At 42.7% G+C, this 20,647-nt stretch overlaps 2 protein-coding genes across 3 annotated transcripts in view; both read right to left on the reverse strand.

Annotated features, from left to right (window-relative positions):
* The window catches only part of PAPOLA (poly(A) polymerase alpha), an 81,635-nt gene extending 66,705 nt beyond the window's left edge, over nt 1–14,930 (reverse strand). For both annotated transcript variants that reach the window (XM_034768014.1, XM_034768013.1), the window contains exon 1: nt 14,670–14,930. In XM_034768014.1, the coding sequence (XP_034623905.1) occupies nt 14,670–14,677 (8 nt within the window). In that variant the 5' untranslated portion in view covers nt 14,678–14,930. The remainder of the gene's footprint in view (nt 1–14,669) is intronic.
* A 1,628-nt stretch (nt 14,931–16,558) lies between these two features.
* The window catches only part of AK7 (adenylate kinase 7), a 53,966-nt gene continuing 49,877 nt past the window's right edge, over nt 16,559–20,647 (reverse strand). The window contains exon 18 of the mRNA XM_034768015.1: nt 16,559–17,643. Within this exon, the coding sequence (XP_034623906.1) occupies nt 17,605–17,643 (39 nt within the window). The 3' untranslated portion in view covers nt 16,559–17,604. The remainder of the gene's footprint in view (nt 17,644–20,647) is intronic.

Genomic DNA, 20,647 nt, shown 5'->3' on the forward strand with positions numbered 1-20,647 from the left:
ATGCATACAAATTTTCATATAGGACTATTTGCTTCGTCTACGGTTTCAAACAAGGATTTTCAATCTATGCCACCATGCACAACCCTACAACCAGCCATACGTTTTTGCTGCCAATTACATATCTCTTTGTGATCACATTCCAAAATCATTTGCAGCCACAATTTCTAATTTTATAAATCTAAAATATAAATTAACAGTTTAAAAAAATGTAACTACTGATAGGTTGGGCGATGAGGAGAACAAAGAACAAACAGCAGTGCATGCAGACGAAAAAGAGGCATGAAGAATTATAACAGGGGCTAGAAACAGTAGCAAGAAAAAAGCCAGAGTCTGCTTGAAGTGGGTACTGTCAGCAGAGGACCTCCACACACAAAAGTCCTCTCCTAAATCATCATCTTTCCCAGGTATCAAAGGGGTAGCCATGTTAGTCTGGATCTGTAAAAGGAGCAAAGAGTCCTGTGGCACCTTACAGACATACACAGGAACAAATCAACATACCCCTAGAACTCCGACCGGGGTTATTCTATCTACTACCCAAGATCCACAAACCTGGAAATCCTGGACGCCCCATCATCTTGGGCATTGGCACTGTCACTGAAGAACTGTCTGGATATGTGGATTCTCTACTCAGACCCTATGCCACCAGCACTCCCAGCTATCTCCATGACACCACTGATTTCCTGAGAAAACTACAATGCATTGGTGACCTTCCAGAAAACACCATCCTAGCCACCATGGATGTATAGGCTCTCTACACAAACATCCCACACACAGATGGAATACAAGATGTCAGGAACAGTATCCCTGATGATGCCACAGCACAACTGGCTGCTGAGCTCTGTGACTTTATCCTCACACACAACTATTTCAAATGTGATGACAATATATACCTCCAAACCAGTGGCACCGATATGGGCACCCGCATGGCCCCACAATATGCCAACATTTTTTGGCTGACCTGGAACAATGCTTCCTCAGCTCTCGTCCACTCACGCCCTTTCTCTACCTACGCTACATTGATGACATCATCATCATCTGGACCCCTGGGAAGGAGACTCTGGAAAAACTCCACCCCACCATCAACCTCAGCATGGACCAATCTACACAGAAGGTCCACTTCCTAGACCCCATGGTGCAAATAAGGGACGGTCACATTAACACCACCCTATACCGAAAACCCACCGACAGCTATGCCTACCTTCATGCCTCCAGCTTCCATCCCGGACAGACCACACGATCCATTGTCTACAGCCAAGCACTGAGGTACAACCGCATCTGCTCCACCCCTCGGACAGAGACCAACACCTACAAAATCTTCACCAAGCATTCTCAAAACTACGATACCCGCACGAGGAAATAAGGAAACAGATCAACAAAGCCAGACGTGTACCCAGAAGCCTCCTACTGCAAGACAAGCCCAAGAAAGAAACCAACAGAACTCCACTGGCCATCACATACACAGGGCCGGCTCCAGGGTTTTGGCCACCCCAAGCAGCCAAAAAAAAAAAAAAAAAAAAAAAAAAAACTGCGATCACGATCTGCGGCAGCAATTCGGCGGGAGGTCCTTCTCGCTGAACGGGAGTGAGGGACCGTCCGCCGAATTGCCGAATAGCTGGACCTGCCGTCCCTTTCTAGAGCGGCCGCCCCAAGCACCTGCTTGCCAGGCTGGTGCCTGGAGCCAGCCCTGCACATACAGTCCACAGCTAAAACCTCTCCAATGCATCATCAGTGATCTACAACCCATCCTGGACAACGATCCCTGACTTTCACAGGCCTTGGGTGGCAGGCCAGTCCTTGCCCACAGACAAACCGCCAACCTGAAGCATATTCTCACCAGTAACTACACACCGCACTATAGTAACTCTAACTCAGGAACCAATTCATGCAACAAACCTTGATGCCAACTTTGCCCACATGTCTACACCAGTGACACCATCACAGGACCTAACCAGATCAGCCACATCATCACCGGTTCATTCACCTGCACGTCCACCAATGTAATATACGCCATCATATGCCAACAATGCCCCTCTGCTATGTACATCGGCCAAACTGGACAGTCCCTACGTAAAAGGATAAATGGACACAAACCAGATATTAGGAATGGCAATATACAAAAACCTGTAGGAGAACACTTACATCTCCCTGTACACACAATAGCAGATTTAAAGGTAGCCATCCTGCAGCAAAAAAAAAACTTCAGAACCAGACTTCAAAGAGAAACTGCTGAGCTTCAGTTCATCTGCAAATTTGACACCATCAGTTCAGGATTAAACAAAGACTGTGAATGGCTGGCCAACTATAAAAGCAGTTTCTCCTCGCTTGGTGTTCACACCTCAACTGCTAGAAGAGGGCCTCATCCCCCCTGATTGCACTAACCTCATTGTCTCTAGCCTGACTCACTCTTGCTTGCATATTTATACCTGCCTCTGGAAATTTCCACTACATGCATCCTACGAAGTGGGTATTCATCCACGAAAGCTCACGCTCCAATACGTCTGTTAGTCTATAAGGTGCCACAGGACTCTTTGCTGCAGTATATACTTGGTCCACCCTCAGCGCAGGGAGCTGGACTTGATCACCTCTCAAGGTACCTTCCACCCCAAAATTTCTATGATTTTAGTAACCAATTCTACCACTGAACTCTACTCAAGCAGTCCTAAGTTCCACTCTCACGCCCAATCATAATGAAGTTAAATAAAAGCTAGCATTAGCACAGCTCAAATGACTGCAACCAGAAATTTCCATTTGTTAAAACTAGGGCTGTCAATCACAGTTAAAAAAAAAAAAAAAGATCGCAATTAAAAAAATTAATAGCGATTAATCACAGTTTTAATCACACTGTTAAACAACAGAATATCAATTGAAATTTAATAAATATTTTTGGATGTTTTTCTAAATTTTCAAATATATTATTTCAATTACAACACAGAATACGAAGTGTACAGTGCTCACTATTTTTTTTATTACAAATATTTGCACCGTAAAAATGATAAAAGAAATAGTTTTCAATTCATCTCATAAAAGTACTGTATTGCAATCTCTTTATCGTGAAAGCAACTTGGAAAAAAAATCTACATTTGTGTTACATAGCTGCACTCAAAAACAAAACATTGTAAAACTTTAGAGCCTACAAGTCCACTCAGTCATACTTCTTGTTCAGCCATTTGCTCAAACAAATTTGCTTGCATTTGCAGGAGATAATGTTGCCCGCTTCTCGTTCACAATGTCACCTGAAAGTGAGAACAGGCATTCGCATGGGACTTTTGTAGCCAGAATTTTAAGGTATTTACATGCCAGATATGCTACACATTCGTATGTCCCTTCATGCTTCAGCCACCATTCCAGAGGACATGCTTCTCATTAAAAAAATAATGTATTAATTAAATTTGTGAATGAACTCCCAAGAGGAGAACTGTATGTCTTCAACTCTGTTATACCGGCATTCTGTCATATATTTCATGTTATAGTAATCTTGGATGATGACTCAGCATACGATGTACGTTTTTAAAACACTTTCGCTGTAGATTTGAAAAAAGACAAAGAAGGTACCAATGTGAGATTTCTAAAGATAGCTTCAGCATTCAACCCAAGGTTTAAGAATCTGAAGTGCCTTCCAAAATCTGAGGGGGACGAGGTGTGCAGCATGCTTTCGGAAGTCTTAAAAGAGCAACACTCAGGGTATGCCTACACTTACCATTTAAAGCGCAAAAACTCCCTTTTTTGCGCTAAAACCGCAGGTGCGTCTACACTTGTTAATGACTTTTTGTGGTGAAACTCAGAAGTTCCACCACAAAAAGAAAACCACCTTCACGAGAGGCACACAGCTCTTACCGCTGTTCTTTTTGCGGTGCTGTGCAAGTGAAGACACGTTCTAGCAGTGTAAACACCTTTTGGCCTCCAGAGGATATCCCACAATTCCAAAAGCGACCAGCATTTCTGCTGCTCTGACACACGGACGTCCGCCCCTCCCCCTGTAAGCCCCGGGAAGTTTGAAGCTCCCTTTCCCTTTGTTTGTAGATGTGGCGGGGAAAGCAGCCAGACAGCAGGAGGTTTTAAAAAAGATGCCACAGAAGAAACAAGGAAGTAATGGGGCTCCTGAGACATGAAGCAGGGCAGCACGGGGCACTGAGCAGGGATCCAGAATGCCTTCTCCCCACCTCCCTTCCCATAGGACCTATCGAGAGAGCTGCACTGTGGGATAGCTGCCCTACAGCACTGCTTTCAGTGATGGAAGTGCTGGTAGTGTAAACACTCTCTGACACCTGAGGAATTGAGTGAGTACACAAACAAGTGCTTTACTTTCACCGGTTCCCTATCACAGGTGAAACTTACAGCGCAAAAACTCTAAGTGTAGACATACCCTCAGATGGGGAAACTACAGAACCTGAACAACCAAAAAAAAAAAAAAGTCAACCTTTTGCTGGTGGCATCTGACTCAGATGATGAAAATGAACATGCGTCGGTCTGCACTGCTTTAGATTGTTATCGAGCAGAACCCATCATCAATATGGACGCATGTCCTCTGGAATGGTGGTTGAAGCATGAAGGGACATATGAACCTTTAGCGCATCTGGCATGTAAACATCTTGCGATACTGGCTACAATATTGCCATAAAAAAGCCTGTTCTCCCTTTCAGGTGACATTGTGAATGAGAAGTGGACAGCATTATCTCCTGCAAATGTAAACAAACTTATTTGAGCGATTGGCTGAACAAGAAGTACGACTGAGTGGACTTGTAGGCTCTAAAGTTTTACATTGTTTTATTTTTGAGTGCAGTTATTTTTTTACATAATTCTATATTTGTAAGTTCAACTTTCATGACAGAGATTGCACTACAGTACTTGTATTAGGTGAATTGAAAAATACTATTTCTTTTGTTTTTTATAGTGCAAATATTTGTAATAAAAATATAAAGTGAGCATTGTACACTTTGTATTCTGTATTGTATCTGAAATCAATATATTTGAAAATGTAGAAAACATCAAAAATATTTAAATAAATGGTATTCTATTATTGTTAAACAGTGTGATTAATCGAGATTATTTTTTTTTAATCGTTCATCAGCCCTAGTTAAAACAAAATATTCTCAGGCATATTTCTTTACACCATTAGTCCATCCTCCCATTGGGACTGTTCTCATCCATTGTGTTACATGCATCAACAAGTTTGTAAGCTCTCTGGGGTAGGGTTCGTCTCTTATTTTATGCTTGTGAAGTGCCTTTCACTTACAGTGCTACATAAGTAATCTTTTTATGAGGAGTACACTGTATTACCTATACAACATTCAGACACTTACTATGAGTAAGTGAGATGGCTAAAAGCAAATACCTAATTAAAAACAGCAAAAAATAGGAAACAGAAATCCACGTGAGCATCATTTTAGCTAATACAGTTAAAAATCCCTCTGTCATTAACTCATAATGAAAAAAGCAATTATTAGAGAATGTCAGCTATCAATTCATGTACTTAATGCCACTTATTCAATACCCCAGTTTACTAAAAAGTGTGATATTCTTGCTTGTGTGAGGAATTTCAGGACTCTGTTCACTGGTTTTTCATGAAGGCAGCTCGAAAAAAGGAGAGACTTCAAGTCTTTATAAAAAGCCATGCTAATTTAACTAGATAAATTAACACTTGCTTTATAAAATTCAAAAAAAACTGATGTGTAATTTTAAAATATAATAAAAAAGTAAATCTGTAGAGAAAAAACAGACTCGAAAAATCCCATGAAAAAGGAAAATCCTGTGCCGCCTTAACGACGGAGCTGCTATCTGTGCCTCCATAATTATAGCAGAGCAACAACTCTGCTAAAGTTATGGTGCAGCATCACTTTCTGCTTAAAGGTGAATTATTCATGGTGCCTTAAAACCCACACATTGAGGCAGATTGTCTTGAAATTTGCTGTGCCTCATGGGGGTAGTGAGCAGAGCTAATGGTCCAAACATCTAAAATACAGCCTCCGTTATAAAACACAAACCAAAAAAAACCCAAACCAGTATTTTATAAAATCATGTATTTTTTGGCTGCACACCTGAGCCTCCAATTATGGTTCTCATCCTCCCCAAACAGAACTCAATTGCTTTGGATTTATTTAGTGTATGGCACCTACTGCACTTTTGGGGAAGCAAGACTGAAAGGAAAAAGCAAAGTTTGTAACTCAAGGCTGGAGCATGCCAAATTGATGTGTCCAAAGGCCACAATGCAGGTGTACAGGCAAAACTAGGCTGGCTCTGTTGAAGCAAGAGGGTTCACAGGGAATATGCTCCCATAGTAATTGGATGGCTCAAAGTGACATGCTGTGGTCATTGAACCTGAGCTGCATGCATGTGCTGTGAACTATTCTTAGCAGCTTTCAGAAAAGTTGATTTGTGCATATTCCTTGCTCTCTGCCTGCATTTAGCAGGGGCTCCTTCTGGAAGTTTAGCCCTGAGACTAAAATTTCTAGTTTAAGAGACGTATTTTTCCAGTGCTCTAAAAAGCATATGCAGACTCAGATTTTACTTAAGTACTGCCAAGGAAATTAGCATTAATTGAACAGATGGAAGAAGAAAGACTCTTGTAAGCAGTTAGAATACTGTAATCATGCTTCCTGAACAAGGAGACCAATGGTGATCAAAGGAAAGCAAGCTATTGGGTTGATTGGTCAAACAGTTCCTGATACACAGATCCTCTTAACATGAGCTGCTCATAACATTTTCAAGCTAGGGGAGAGGAAATGATATAGCTGGGGATTCGGCGCAGGAGGCCTATCACCTCCACATTCTCCCCTCCCATCTGAAGTCACCACCCCTTCCTCAGCCCCACTCCATTTTTCCTGACTGAGCATTGGGGAAAGATACCTCCCAGTAGGGTGACCAGACACCAAATGTGAAAGAGGGACAGGGGTTGGGGGTAATAGCAGCCTAAATAAGAAAAAGACCCAAAAATTGGGACTGTCCCTATAAAAATCGGGACATCTGGTCACCCTACCTCCCATTCACAGCTGCATGCCTAAGGGCAGTGACCACAGAGGGTCTCGCCTCATGCACAGGGTGGGGGAATGAGACAGCAGTGACTGGGTGAGAGCAAGGATCCTCCCCCTGTGTGAGCTAATATCCTGGGGGCTCTGCTTTCTCGGGAATCCTCGCCACCTTGTGTGCTAGCTATATAAATCCATGATACGCCCATATCTCGAATACTGCGTTCAGATGTGGTCGCCCCATCTCAAAACAGATATATTGCAATTGGAAAAGGTTCAGAAAAAGGCAACAAAATGATTAGGGGTATGGAACAGCTGCCATATGAGAAGAGATTAATAAGACGGACTTTTCAGCTTGGAAAAGAGACGACTAAGGGGGAATATGATAGAGATCTATAAAATCATGACTGGTGTGGAGAAAGTAAATAAGGAAGTGTTATTTACTCCTTCTCATAACACAAGAACTGGGGGGGGGGGTGTCGTCACCAAATGAAATTAATAGGCAGCAGGTTTAAAACAAACAAAAGGAAGTTTTTCTTCACACAATGCACAGTCAATCTGTGGAACTCCTTGCCAGAGGATATTGTGAAGGCCAAGACTATAACAGGGTTCAAAAAAAAAGTAGGTAAGTTCATTGAAGATAGGTCCATCAATGGTTATTAGCCTGGTGTCCCTAGTCTCTGTTTGCCAGAAGCTGGGAATGGGCGACAGGGGATGGATCACTTGATTACCCGTTCTGTTCATTCCCTCTGGGGCACCTGGCATTGGCCACTGTCAGAAGACAGGATACTGGGCTAGACAGACCTTTGGTCTGACCCAGTATGGCCATTCTTCTGTTCGTACGTACATGCACCCTTGCAATACAACTCTGCCTCCTTTAAGCGATGCCCCAAAATGCCACACCACATGTACTACCACTCTATCCTCACAGATACTGCAGAAGACTTTGGGAACGGAGCACAGGAGCACTGTAGGACAAAGTCTAACCTTTCTCTTTATTAAGCCAAACCTTCATGTTTAGGTGAGGTGCAGCAAACAGAAGTTACCTATACCTACCCTGCACTCAAATGACGACTTATTCCACACAAGCGACCTCAGATTTCAGTGTTACCAACCCTTCACACCCTTTCACTGAAGATTCCTTCTGAGACATTACTCTTAACTAAGCCCTGGAGACTACTGTCACATATGCAGTCAGGTTACTGACAATCCCGTCAAAAAAACACCACCATGCTTGTGCACCCCTACTGATGCAAATTTAAAAAATTCAGTTCAGAAGTGAGGCATACTTTCTCTCTCAAGGTACACATGCACATGTCAAGATGCTTCAACTTATCCCTCCAACAATCAATACAGCTATACCTAACAGTGAACACAGCTGGAGTGCATGCAGATAAATGCTGGAATTCAAAGCTGTGGAATACAACACAACAGCACATTCTTTGAGGCTTTCTTCATATCTACTTACTGTAGATTCACAGACTTTAAAGTGACTTCTATACTGAGCCTTGTAATTTGTGACTGACTAAGGCATCTTCCAGTAACGTATCCAATCTTGATTTAACGACACCAAGTGATGGAAAAATCTACCACTTCCCTTGGTGGTTTGCAAACTTTTTCATCACCTTTACTGAACCATTCCTAGTGGCTTTTGCCAGCTCCTGGCGGAAGTAGACAGAATTAAAGTTGGATTGCAGGTGTGGCATGCCCTAGTTTTCAGATGTTTACGTTTAGCCACATTATATTCTGGAACGGCACAAGGCCCCACTGGGTAACCTTAACACTGCAGAAAGCAAGTTTTGGGGTATTTATCACACCCATTACAACATACCAGGTGGCATTCCTGCTAAGAGCCGTGTTATAAGCTCCAGGGGAAAAAAAACTCTGTCAAACTTCTAGGGAACTCTGCATGTGTCATCTGAATCAAAATGACATTGTCTCTAAGCTAATATGATACTATCACTGGTTTGGTGTCCATATACAAGTGACAGAGCATTAGAGAACGCTTTCTGTTTGCTAAAAGGTGATAGCTGTAGTAGAATTGAGGTGGATAGAAGCTCTACGAGTCCAACTCATAAATTGGAGTATGCAGCCTTAGAAGGACTTAGCAAGAGAGATATTGCAACAGTATTTTCCTTCACACTCACACGATTATCTTTGGAACAATAAGGACTAGAAACCGGATTTAAAACATTATGTTCTTCAGAACGCTATTTCCCCTAGGAACATTTCCTACTTGGCACAATTACATAGAATTTGAAAATTCCTCTTAACATTACCATATTAAAAAGTTACTACAGGATGGATTGAAATTGATACATTAAGAAGAAAACTATTCTTCCGGGGGGGGGGGGGGGGGAGGAGACAATAGTGCAATTGCTCTGCACTGTGACTATGGTATAATCCTCAGTACAGAGACTAGGAAGATAATGATGAACAATTGATTTTAAAATTTTATTCTTAATGAGAAATAAAGCTTGCCCATTGAGATAAGACACTTGAACAAAAACAAACAATTGCGTAAATACAAAACCGGTAAGTACACTTGCTTCTCTCCAACACACATACCATAATTCATAAAACCCTGATTTCAGCCCATTCACAAATGCAAAATTCTTCCACGCCCAATAAATTCAAACTAGTTTGAATGTGACCTCAACTTACTCATATCATAATTACAAGCCCTTCATTTTTTAATAAAAATCACTACAGAACTATACCTTTTTGTACCTGACTGGTTTAGAAATGATCTTTTGTTTAGGTAGTTAGATATTATAGTGACCAGAATGGCATAAAAACCTTAGATTTCTGGAAATATTAAATTAATAAAGTTGAATTTTAAGTACAAATAACTTAATTCCAAAACTCAACTTGAATCAGGTGAAGTCTGATGCAAACAAAGGGTCAGACACTGCCCTCAACCCAAAATGGAGCTCACATTGACAGCAAGGAACATGTACATGCGGACAGTATATATTTGCATTTTTATAGCACTCTCAGTAGCTAAGAGTGACCAGATAGCCCAATGTATTTCTCTGTCATTTTGTCTACTTCTGGTGATTTTATCTATTACAATAAAAACATCTTTTTTGACAACTTTTTTGATCACGTAAACATTCATAGGCCAACTTATATTATTAAAAGTGAAAGAATTCTACAAATCCAGTTTAATAGCCATTATTCACAGTCCATTCACTCTTTGTATTTCTCATTAAGGACAATAAAAATGAGGCCAACTTGACACCCAGAGATTGCATCAATTTAGAAGCATTTTTATACTGCAATTTCTCTGTGCAGGCCAGCCCTAAGGAAGCGTGTCTCCAGTTTCAGGTTCTTACTGTCCCAATGTTTCCATTTCAGACAATCCAGAGGCATTCATGTTTGTAAATAGCATTTCATAATAATATTTTTTTAAATTGTGGAAATCTAATGCTCTTCAGTTTTAAAAAAGCTCTCAACAAAATTTAAGTTGAATGCATTCCTTTAAATGGCTTTCACCTTCCACCCCAGAAACAGTATCACAAAAATGATGGATTAAGTGACAGCCATATATCCCTTAAACACAAGTGTTTGTGAGGCTTAATTAAATGCTTATGAGGCTGGATCATCAAATCAAAGGGGCTATATAACTTTCAGCTAATAGTATTGCAAACAGAATCCCAATTTGTATCTTGGTGTTTGAGAATGCCTTAAAATAAAAATAAAAACGTGTCAGACTGCTAACATTCTTTATGTTGAGTTTTTGTTTACTGAATTTTGTTTTTTTAGTATTACAAGCTTTTGTATGCTCTCAATAGAAAGAGTGATAACTCTTGGGACAGGGGAAAGTCTTGTGTCTGGTTGTATAGGATTTCCCGGAATGGAAGCAAAATCCTGATTGGGATCTCTAGGCACTATCATGCAAAACTAAAAGAAGATCTACAAGAAGTTCATAGAAAAGTTAGGGTGACTCTAGCTACACATAGTGTCAAGCATCAGGGGGTAGCCATGTTAGTCTGTTTCCACAAAAACAACAAGGAGTCCGATAGCACCTTAAAGGCTAACCGATTTATTTGGGCATAAGCATTCGTGGGTAAAAAAACTTCACTTCTTCAGATGCAGAAGTGAGGTTTTTTTTTAACCCACGAATGCTTATGCCCAAATAAATCTGTTAGTCTTTAAGGTGCCACCGGACGACTTCTTGTTTTTCTAGCTACACACATTCTTAAAGTGGACTGAGGGTACGTCTACACTTACTGGAGGGTCCGGCGGCAGGCAATCGATGTTCTGGGATCGATTTATCGCGTCTCGTTTAGACGCGATAAATCGATCCCGGAAGTGCTCGCAGTTGAAGCCGGTACTCCAGCTCGGCGAGAGGAGTACGCGGCATCGACGGGGGAGCCTCCCTGCCGCGTCTGGACCTGCGGTAAGTTCGGATTAAGGTACTTCGAATTCAGCTACATTATTAACGTAGCTGAATTTGCGTACCTTAGTCCGAAGGGGGGGGGTTAGTGGGGACCAGGCCTGAGTAGCAGTGACTGAGCCAGTGGTATATGTATGTGCATGTGTGTAAGAAAATGTTTACTTGCATTTAACATTAGTAGATTTATTTTCCACTTGGAACCCATTAAACCCTATTTAACCCATTAAATAGGTTAATGCCTGTTTGCATCCAACAGGAGGAAAGCATAAGTATTAAGAGGAAAGTAGCATGCTAATTTTTCAAAATAGTGAGAGATTTTAACTAATGCCACTACTGATCTAAAAGAAGTTGAAGGTATCACTTCATAAATTCAGAGATTAATTAACATTATTGATTGCTTATATTGTACCAGTTTGTTTGAAGTCATGGCTGTCTAATGAATTTTAAATTCCCAGTAATTGCACAGTCATACAAAGCACTACTACAGGGATTTTTAATAAATAAAACTTGTCAGTCTTTTCTAAGTAGACAGAGTAACAGGTTCATTTAAAAAAAGACCAGGAGTACTTGTGGCACCTTAGAGACTAACGAATTCATTTGAGCATAAGCTTTCGTGGGCTACAGCCTACTTCATCGGATGCATAGAATGGAACACACAGAAAGAAGATATTTATACATACAGAGAACATGAAAAGGTGGGAGTTGCCATACCAACTGTAAGAGGCCAATCAATTGAGATGAGCTATCATCAGCAGGAGAGAGAAAAAACCTTTGAAGTGATAATCGAGATGACCCATAGAAGGTGTGAGAATATTTTAACATGAGGAAATAGATTCAATTAGTGTAATGACCCAACCATTCCCAGTCTCTGTTCAAACCTAAGTTAATTGTATCTAATTTGCATATTAATTCAAGTTCAGCAATCTCTCTTTGGAGTCTGTTTTTGAAGTTTTGTTGTTGCAAAATTGCCAGGTCTGTCACTGAGTGGTTAGAGAGACTGAAGTATTCTCCCACTGGTTTTTGAAAGTTGATTCCTGATGTCAGATTTGTGTCCGTTTATTCTTTTGTGTAGAATAAGAATTCGGTTTGGCCAATGTATATGGCAGAGGGGCATTGCTGGCGCATGATGGCATATATCAGATGTGCAGGTGAATGAGCCCCTGATGGCATGGCTGATGTGATTAGGTCCTATGAAGGTGTCACTTGAATAGATATGTGGACAGAGTTGGCATCGGGCTTTGTTGCAAGGATAGGTTCCTGGGTTAGTGTTTATGTTGTACGGTGTGCGGTTGCTGGTGAGTTTTTGCTTCAGGTTGGGGGGGCTGTCTGTAAGCGAGGACTGGTCTGTCTCCCATTTAAGAGATCAACAGTGCAAGTTTTTAAAATTATGATTTGTAAAATTACTAACACTTCCTAAACAAACTATAAAATAATATAATATTATAGAAGTCCAACTGTACCATGCAATAAATTCCTTCATTTTCTATTTCAAAAAAGTTCTCAGGATGGAAATCTGTATGACAAGTTCAATCTGGAAAAGACTTTACAATTTTGGAGTTAAACTCTATAAATCAAGAAAACCATGGTAATAACCTAATAACGTATATAATCTCAAACTTGTACTATATGTGAAAGAGTTTGGGACTCACCTACCCACAGGCCTACAGGTGCAATGGTGCAACTTTAGAATGGAGCCACAAACGGAAAAGTACGTACAAAAAGAATTACTCCCCTTAATTTCATTTTCTCAAGATATAAAACCCATTATGGAATTATCTACTGGATATGAGACCCATGCTTTTTTGCAGTCTTTATAAAAGCCTTGCAAAAATCTTATATACACCTCCAACCAAATATAGTCAGCCACTCTTATCACAATGATAGTAATGAAAAAAACTGAGTATTTATTAACTCAAAAAATGTATATCCACGTCAACCAAATAGTAAAAAATAACCTTGATGTGTTCTGTTACCTCACTGAACCCCCCTTCGTTTATTCACATTGTATACTGTCAAAATCCTAGATGACTTTGAGCTCTGTGGGGTATGGATTGTCTGTGTATTATGTTGTGTTTGTTCATTGTGCACAAGGGGGGTTCTGGTTTACAACTGGGGCTCTTAGTTTTATTATTTACTTGTATTATGGTAGTGCCTAACATTTGTATAGTGCTTAGCACAATGGGATCTCCTGACTGGGGTCTTTAGATATTACTACAATCAAATTAATGTCACAGGAATATAGTGTTGCTCTTTTGAAAAACATTCTTGGGATTTAAAAAGACAGTGCATGTAGTACCTTATTTAAGTTTGAATCATGTGTCTTTAAAATCTTTTGTAAACCAACATGCCAGATCTTTCAAAAATATTTAATTAGCCACCCATATCCAGGTGTCCACTAAATTTAGACAACAGTAATGGGCCTATGCCAAACAAGAGCCTTCAAATTGCTAAAAGGAAACAAAGGAATTGCGAAACTTCATCTGTCTCTTACACTGCCCCATCATTAAGCAAGGCTGCCAAACTTGCTGCAAAGAAAGATACCCAGAGCATCAGTCCTAGTTCTTCCAAAGAATTGTAGCCAAGAGATGCAAAACCCCACTGTTTTTTGGAGCTGGAAGGGTGGTGGGAAGTAGAGATAGAAAAGTACGATGGACTACTAGCTACTAGCTTCCACAGGGCAGGGGGCGCTAATGTCATAGGTTTACAGAGTAACCTGAAGAGAACTGCTTCTTTCCAGTCTAGTAAAGGGACTGGAGAAACATTTGCAGGACAACAGCTTAGTCCGAAAGAATCACACATTAGAAATAGAGGTAAAAGAGCAGCCCTTCCACGTGCATCGTTTCTGCGGAAGAGGCTCCCTGAAGGCCGCGCTTAACTCCTCATTGTGTGCGGGGGAGGCAGGCAGGCGTGAGGCCCCCGCCGCGCGGTTGCCTGAGCACGGAGGCCGCGCGGCCCCTCACAGTGGAAAGGAGGCCGGCTACAGGGAGCCCTGGCAGAACGACGCACGGGCTCTTCCAGAGTCTGGCAGGTGGCCGGTGCTGCACGGCTCCTTCAGCCCTCCCATCCTATCATAGGGGCCTCAGAAAGATCAGGGGCCGCGGGGAGCGAAGCCCGGGAAGCTGCGAATCCGCGGCCCCTCAGGCTGCGGCACCGGAAGAGTCTGGTGGCCTGGGGAGGGGGAAAGCCCGAAGTCCCGCTACGCAGAGGAAGGGCTTGGGGGAGCGAGCCAGCCCCCAAGCTAGGGAAGAAGGCTAAGGGGAAACAAGGCCCAAGCCTTCGAGACACCCTGCCGGGTTCCAACTTACAACGGCATCGTCTCTCCAGCTCCCCCGCTGCCGCCGCCTCTTCTTCGTCCCCCTCCTCCTCCCCCGCTGCCGCCTCCGGACCGGTTACTCGTCCCGCCGGGAAGCGGAAGCCGTGAGCATGATATGGGCCGGAGTAGGGCCCTAGAGGGAGGAGGGAGCTGTTCGCTGGGCCGAGCCGCTGCCGCCGCTTCTCCTTCCTCTTTCCCTCCGGCCTCCTCCTAACATGGCGCCCGGGCGCTACCACAGCAACGTTCTAGAACGGGGGCCTACGCAACGACGCGCCCCCTCGTACGCACGGCACGCAGAGCCGCCGGCGCATGCCCACTAAACGCGCGGCTGGCCGGCAACACGGGATTTGTAGTTCTAGGCAGGGAGAGCGGCGGTGGGTTTTGAAAACAAAGTTCTAACGGCCGCCAGGAAATCCCGCGCACGCGCAGAAGAGTCAGAGAACGCAGTTTTGTGGGCGATTCCTGTGGGGGCGGGAGGAGCTCTCGGAGAGGCTGTCGTTCTGTTCCCTTTGAGGACAGTGTTGCGCCCCCCCCCGGCAGGGAAGCCCTCTCAGGGCGGAGCCTGTGCTGTTGTGGAGCGGCGCTGTACCTGCCTCCCCGCATGACGGTAGCCGGACAGGCTCGCCCTGACCACGGGGGTAGGAGAGCGCGCGGCGTGGAGGGAACAGGTTTCCAGGCAGCCCGTTGTAGGCAGTTTATAGTGAGCTCCCTGGCCCCGGGTGATTGACAGAGCTGCAGCCAGCTCTAGGTAGCAAGGGGGCAGTCTGTGCCTAGCGCTCCTCCTGCAGCGTGTCGGGATTTACACATCAGACCGCCTTCCCGCTTCGTAGCACCCGAAACTGAACACCCACGAGATTCCTGTCCTCTCTGGGGAGTAAGTAAGTGACGGTCTGATGGGACACGCTTTACACATAGGTAAACAAGGCAAAGCCACAGAGAGACAGGGAGTCATTGTCTGATTCAAAACGAGGACTCCAGACATCCATCCTGCTTCTCATGCCGGTGCTCAGCCTACTCGGTTTCTCTTTTTATACTCCACCCAGAGCAAAGTTTATATGGTCATGCCATATGGAAGGTCCACCGAGTATATGTTGCATGGAACTCCGTTTTTCTACCTGGGAAAGTTGAAGGAGCGAGTTCTCTCTTTTTTTAAAAAAAAACCCTCCTAGATTTCTAACGTTTCAGCAGCAATGAGGTTAATACAGTTTAAGAGAATTTAGTGGTATGGTATGAAACGTTATTTTATTCACATAAACAAATCCTAATAAACGTGGACTGCATAAGGAAGAATGAAAATTCAGTTTATTGTCCAAATCAGCTATCAGTCTCTTTAGGGATTTATGCAGTAAAATTTCTGCTGGGAAGAAGAATCACTCTCAGTAAAGACCACACCAAAATCCACTTTTGATCAAGTTTCCTATCAACCACAGGTCTCTTGCATTATGAGATTGTCTGAATGGTGCTAAAGACTTATTAAATATGAGATACTTTAAAAATTGTCTCCAAATGAATCCCAGATGAATAATTGGATTGGCTGTCAACGGGATTTTTAGATCCACAAAATGTTTATCTGGTTAGAATACACACATTGTTCCTGCTTCTGTCACTGACTTGGCACGTGACCTTGTGCAAGTTATGTAGCATGCATGTGTTTGAATAGGGACACAATTAATAAAGTTCTATATTAAAAATAAAATATTTTGCAGTTATTATATGTAGTATTAGTAGGTCATCATCCTTTTTAGAAATGTTAGATGTTTTTGTTTCTCTTTTTCTTTCCAAACAGCCCTCATAGGCTGCTTTCTGTTTTGGGATGATATTATGTTACATTTTCTATAATAAAAAATATTTGAAGATGAATACTATCAAAACCTCATCAGCTCAAGATAGATGGTTTATTTGGCCTTTTCTGTGACAAAATACATTAGGTCAATACAAAATCAAAATAACCAAATGAAAGCCATCCAACTATTGTTGAGAAACTAACTGTGACCAATCCAGGAACTCTTTAGATTCTCCTTCAAGAACTGCCACTATGGGAATCTTAAAGCAATTTAATAAACTTTAATGATACAGAAATATTGAATATCCTTTGACTATTAAACCAAATATTGATAATACCAAAACAACACTGAAAATTAATGGCAGATCCAGATTGGGTCACCAGCCATTTACTCAGTCACTTTAGTGGATTGGTATGCTTCCACATCTGGTACAGAATGGCAGCACTTTGTGTGCTCCACTGTCTGTCTGCTCTTGTGTAACAGGCAGAGGGAGTGAAGCCCAGGTCAGAATTACCCCTTGCTCACTATGCCTCATGTAGGGTGCTCAAAACCCCTGGACTGAAAGCCTTTCTAGTGCCTTAACAGGCTCCTAATAAGCAGAGGAGAGGAAAAAGCTTTACACTTGGAGAGTAATAGAAAGATAGTCCTTGATGCTCCTGTTTCCTTCCTTTTATCAGTAGCAGCAGCTGCCCCCTTTTCAAAGACTGGGGGAAAGAATCCCATAGCCTTGTTCCTTTCTTTCAGTGTGCTATAGAACCAGAAAAGAATTTGCTGGTGGTGCTAATCATGTCAACTGCACTAGAGAATGGGAGGTAGGGAACACACCCAACAGTGCTGCCCTTCCATGATGATAGGGTGTGGATTCTTTTGGACCACAATTTCAAATAGGTATATGCACAAATATTCTGATGTATATGTGCATAAATTAAGATGTCATGAACAGAGTATTTAGTGGAGTGCAAATCTATCTACTGTACTATGAGCTATAAAAGTAATATGTCAGAAATCAAAGTGAAAACTACACAAAGAAATATAAAAAAAATAGTTTCAATGTAATCAGTTTTTTTGTAAAATACAATAGAAATGTTCTGCCTTTTCATTAGTGTGATGATGTGTTGAGGTTTTACATCTGTCAGTACTCTTTCATTGCATTTCAGGATTGTTCTTGAAGAGATATTCTGCCTATAGACAAAAGATTGACAAAAAGTAAAGTTAACAGTGTTACAGACTCTAAGTGTTCAATTTTAAACTTCCCCAAATTAACAGAAGTTTAGAGGATGACACCACTTTAAACAAAATCCAAGCAGCTATTATATAGTTCCAAGATGGTAAAGCTGTAAGCCCTGATAGATATACCATCAATTTCTATAAGACATTTTTAATATTATCACCCCTCTTTACACAAAGTGTACAATTACTTCAAGCAAACAAAGATTGTACCACCTATTACTGAGGCCACATTGTCCTTCCCCATAAAGATAAAAATCCAGGAATGCGTACATCTTATCTCCTCATTTTTTTCCTTAATGTAGATCATAATTCTTGCTAAGATGTTAATAGACTGAGAGCCCTCTCTGCTCCCTATAGATGCATATCATTCTGGTTCTGTACATATTGGGCAATGAGCAACAATGTAAGGACATTATATACTGCCCACAGTAGCACAAAACGGATGCATTCATTCTAAGCCTTAACTAAGCCCTTGTCTACACTGCAAATTTATGTTGGTATAACTATGTCACTTAGGGGCGTGGAAAATTCACACCCCTGAGTGATGCAGTTATACTGACCAAACTCCCAGTAAAAAGAAGAACAGGAGTACTTGTGGCACCTTAGAGACTAACAAATTTATTAGAGCATAAGCTTTCGTGGACTACAGCCCACTTCTTCGGATGCATATAGAATGGAACATATATTGAGGAGATATATATACACACATACAGAGAGCATAAACAGGTGGGAGTTGTCTTACCAACTCTGAGAGGCCAATTAATTAAGAGAAAAAAAAAAAAAAACTTTTGAAGTGATAATCAAGCTAGGCCAGTACAGACAGTTTGATAATAGGTGTGAGAGTACTTACAAGGGGAGATAGAGTCAATGTCTGTAATGGCTCAGCCATTCCCAGTCCTTATTCAAACCGGAGTTGATTGTGTCTAGTTTGCATATCAATTCTAGCTCTGCAGACAGCGCTGTGTTGATAGGAGGCCTTCTCCCATCAATATAGCTTCACTAAGGCATAGGCCTTGGCTACACTTGCAGATATACAGCGCTGTGAGTTAAACCTGACTTCGTGCAGCTGAGTAGGGAAAGTGCTGCAGTCTGTCCACACTGATAGCTGCCCAGCGCACTGTCGTGGCCACATTTGTGGCAATTGCAGCACTATTGGGAGTGGTGCATTATGGGCAGCTATCCCACAGAGCACCTCTTCCCATTCTGGCTCCGTGGGTTGTGGGAAGGGGGCGTGGGTGCGGGGCATTCTGGGTCCTGTCCCAACGCCCCGTGATGCATTGCTTCACATCCCAGAAATCCCTTTGTTTCCGTCCACCTTTGGTGTCATCTTTCAACGGTTTCTGTGCAGCGCGATCTGTTGTCTGTGGGAAATGGAGTCCGAACTGCTGAGGTGTATGCTGACTTATCTCGCCAGCACGTCACGTTTGGCTGTCGAACTATTCCTTAAGATCCCAAGTGACAGTGAGAGTGAGGAGTCCGACAATGCTATCGAGCCGCGTAACGCGTACGACACGAAATTGCTTATGGCATTCACGGACATGCTCAGCACCATTGAACACAGCTTTTGGGCTCAGGAAACATGCACTGAGTGGTGGGATCACATCGTCATGGAAGTCTGGGATGACGAGCAGTGGCTGCAGAACTTTCGGATGAGAAAAGCCACATTCATGGGACTGTGTGAGGAGCTTGCCCCCAGCCTGCGGCGCAAGGATATGAGATTGAGAGCTGTCCTGCCAGTGGAGAAGCGGGTGGCTATTGCAATCTGGAAGCTGGCAACTCCAGACAGCTACCGGTCGGTCGCAAACCAGTTTGGAGTGGGAAAGTCGACCGTTGGAATCGTGTTGACGCAAGTTTGCAAGGCCATTAATCGCATCCTACTCAGAAGAACCGTGACTCTGGGTAATGTGCAGGAAATAGTGGATGGCTTTGCACAAATGGGGTTCCCTAACTATGGAGGGGCGATAGATGGGACGCACATTCCTATTCTGGCACCACCCCACCTACGATCCGAGTACGTTAATCGGAAGTGGTATTTCTCTATGGTTCTCCAGGCGCTTGTGGATCACCGTGGGCGTTTCATTGACATTAACACAGGCTGGCCCGCAAAGATGCATGACGCATACATCTTTTGGAACACTTGGCTGTTCAAGAAGATGCAGGCTGGGACTTTTTTCCCAGAGCGGAAGATCACGGTAGGGGAAGTTGAAATGCCCATTGTGATCCTTGGAGATCCCACTTACCCGTTAATGCCGTGACTCATGAAACCCGACACAGGGAGCCTTGACAGCAGCAAGGAATGGTTCGACTACAGGCTGAGCCGGTGCCGAATGACTGTGGAGTGTTCCTTTGGCCGTTTAAAGACCCACTGGCTATCTCTGTATGGGAAGCTGGACTTGGCCGAAAACAGCATCCCTGCGGTTATATCCATGTGCTGTGCCCTCCATAATATTTATGAAGGGAAGGGTGAAAGCTTCACTCAGGCATGGACCTCCGAGATTCAACACCTGGAGGCTGAATTTGCACAGCCAGAGAGCAGGGCTATTACAGGGGCCCAGCGTGGGGCTGCAAGGATTAGGGATGCCTTGAGGGAGCAATTTGAGGCTGAAAACCAGCAGTGATGTCTGGGGCCCTGCATGGGAGTGAAGTGCAGTAGTTACAATCTTTAGGAATAAGTGTTTGCTAAGCAGACAAGCAGACTTGCAGTGTCTGTTTATTTCCTGGGCTAAGGAGTCTTTTACTTTATGCAGTAATAAAGAATGTTTTCAAAGCCAAAAAATCCATTTATTGAAAAGAAAAAAAAATATTTATTGAAAAGAAACAAGGGGGTGGAGTGGGGAACAGTACAATCACAGATTCGCGTATGTCCTGTCTGGTGTGCTGTGCAGTGAGTGCTGCACTTCAGGACAGCTATACTGCATGGTGATGGGGGTTGAGTGCAGGGGGTCAGGGTTGTGGT

Source organism: Trachemys scripta, chromosome 4, assembly GCF_013100865.1.
Source record: "Trachemys scripta elegans isolate TJP31775 chromosome 4, CAS_Tse_1.0, whole genome shotgun sequence".
Classification (NCBI taxonomy): Eukaryota; Metazoa; Chordata; order Testudines; family Emydidae; genus Trachemys; species Trachemys scripta.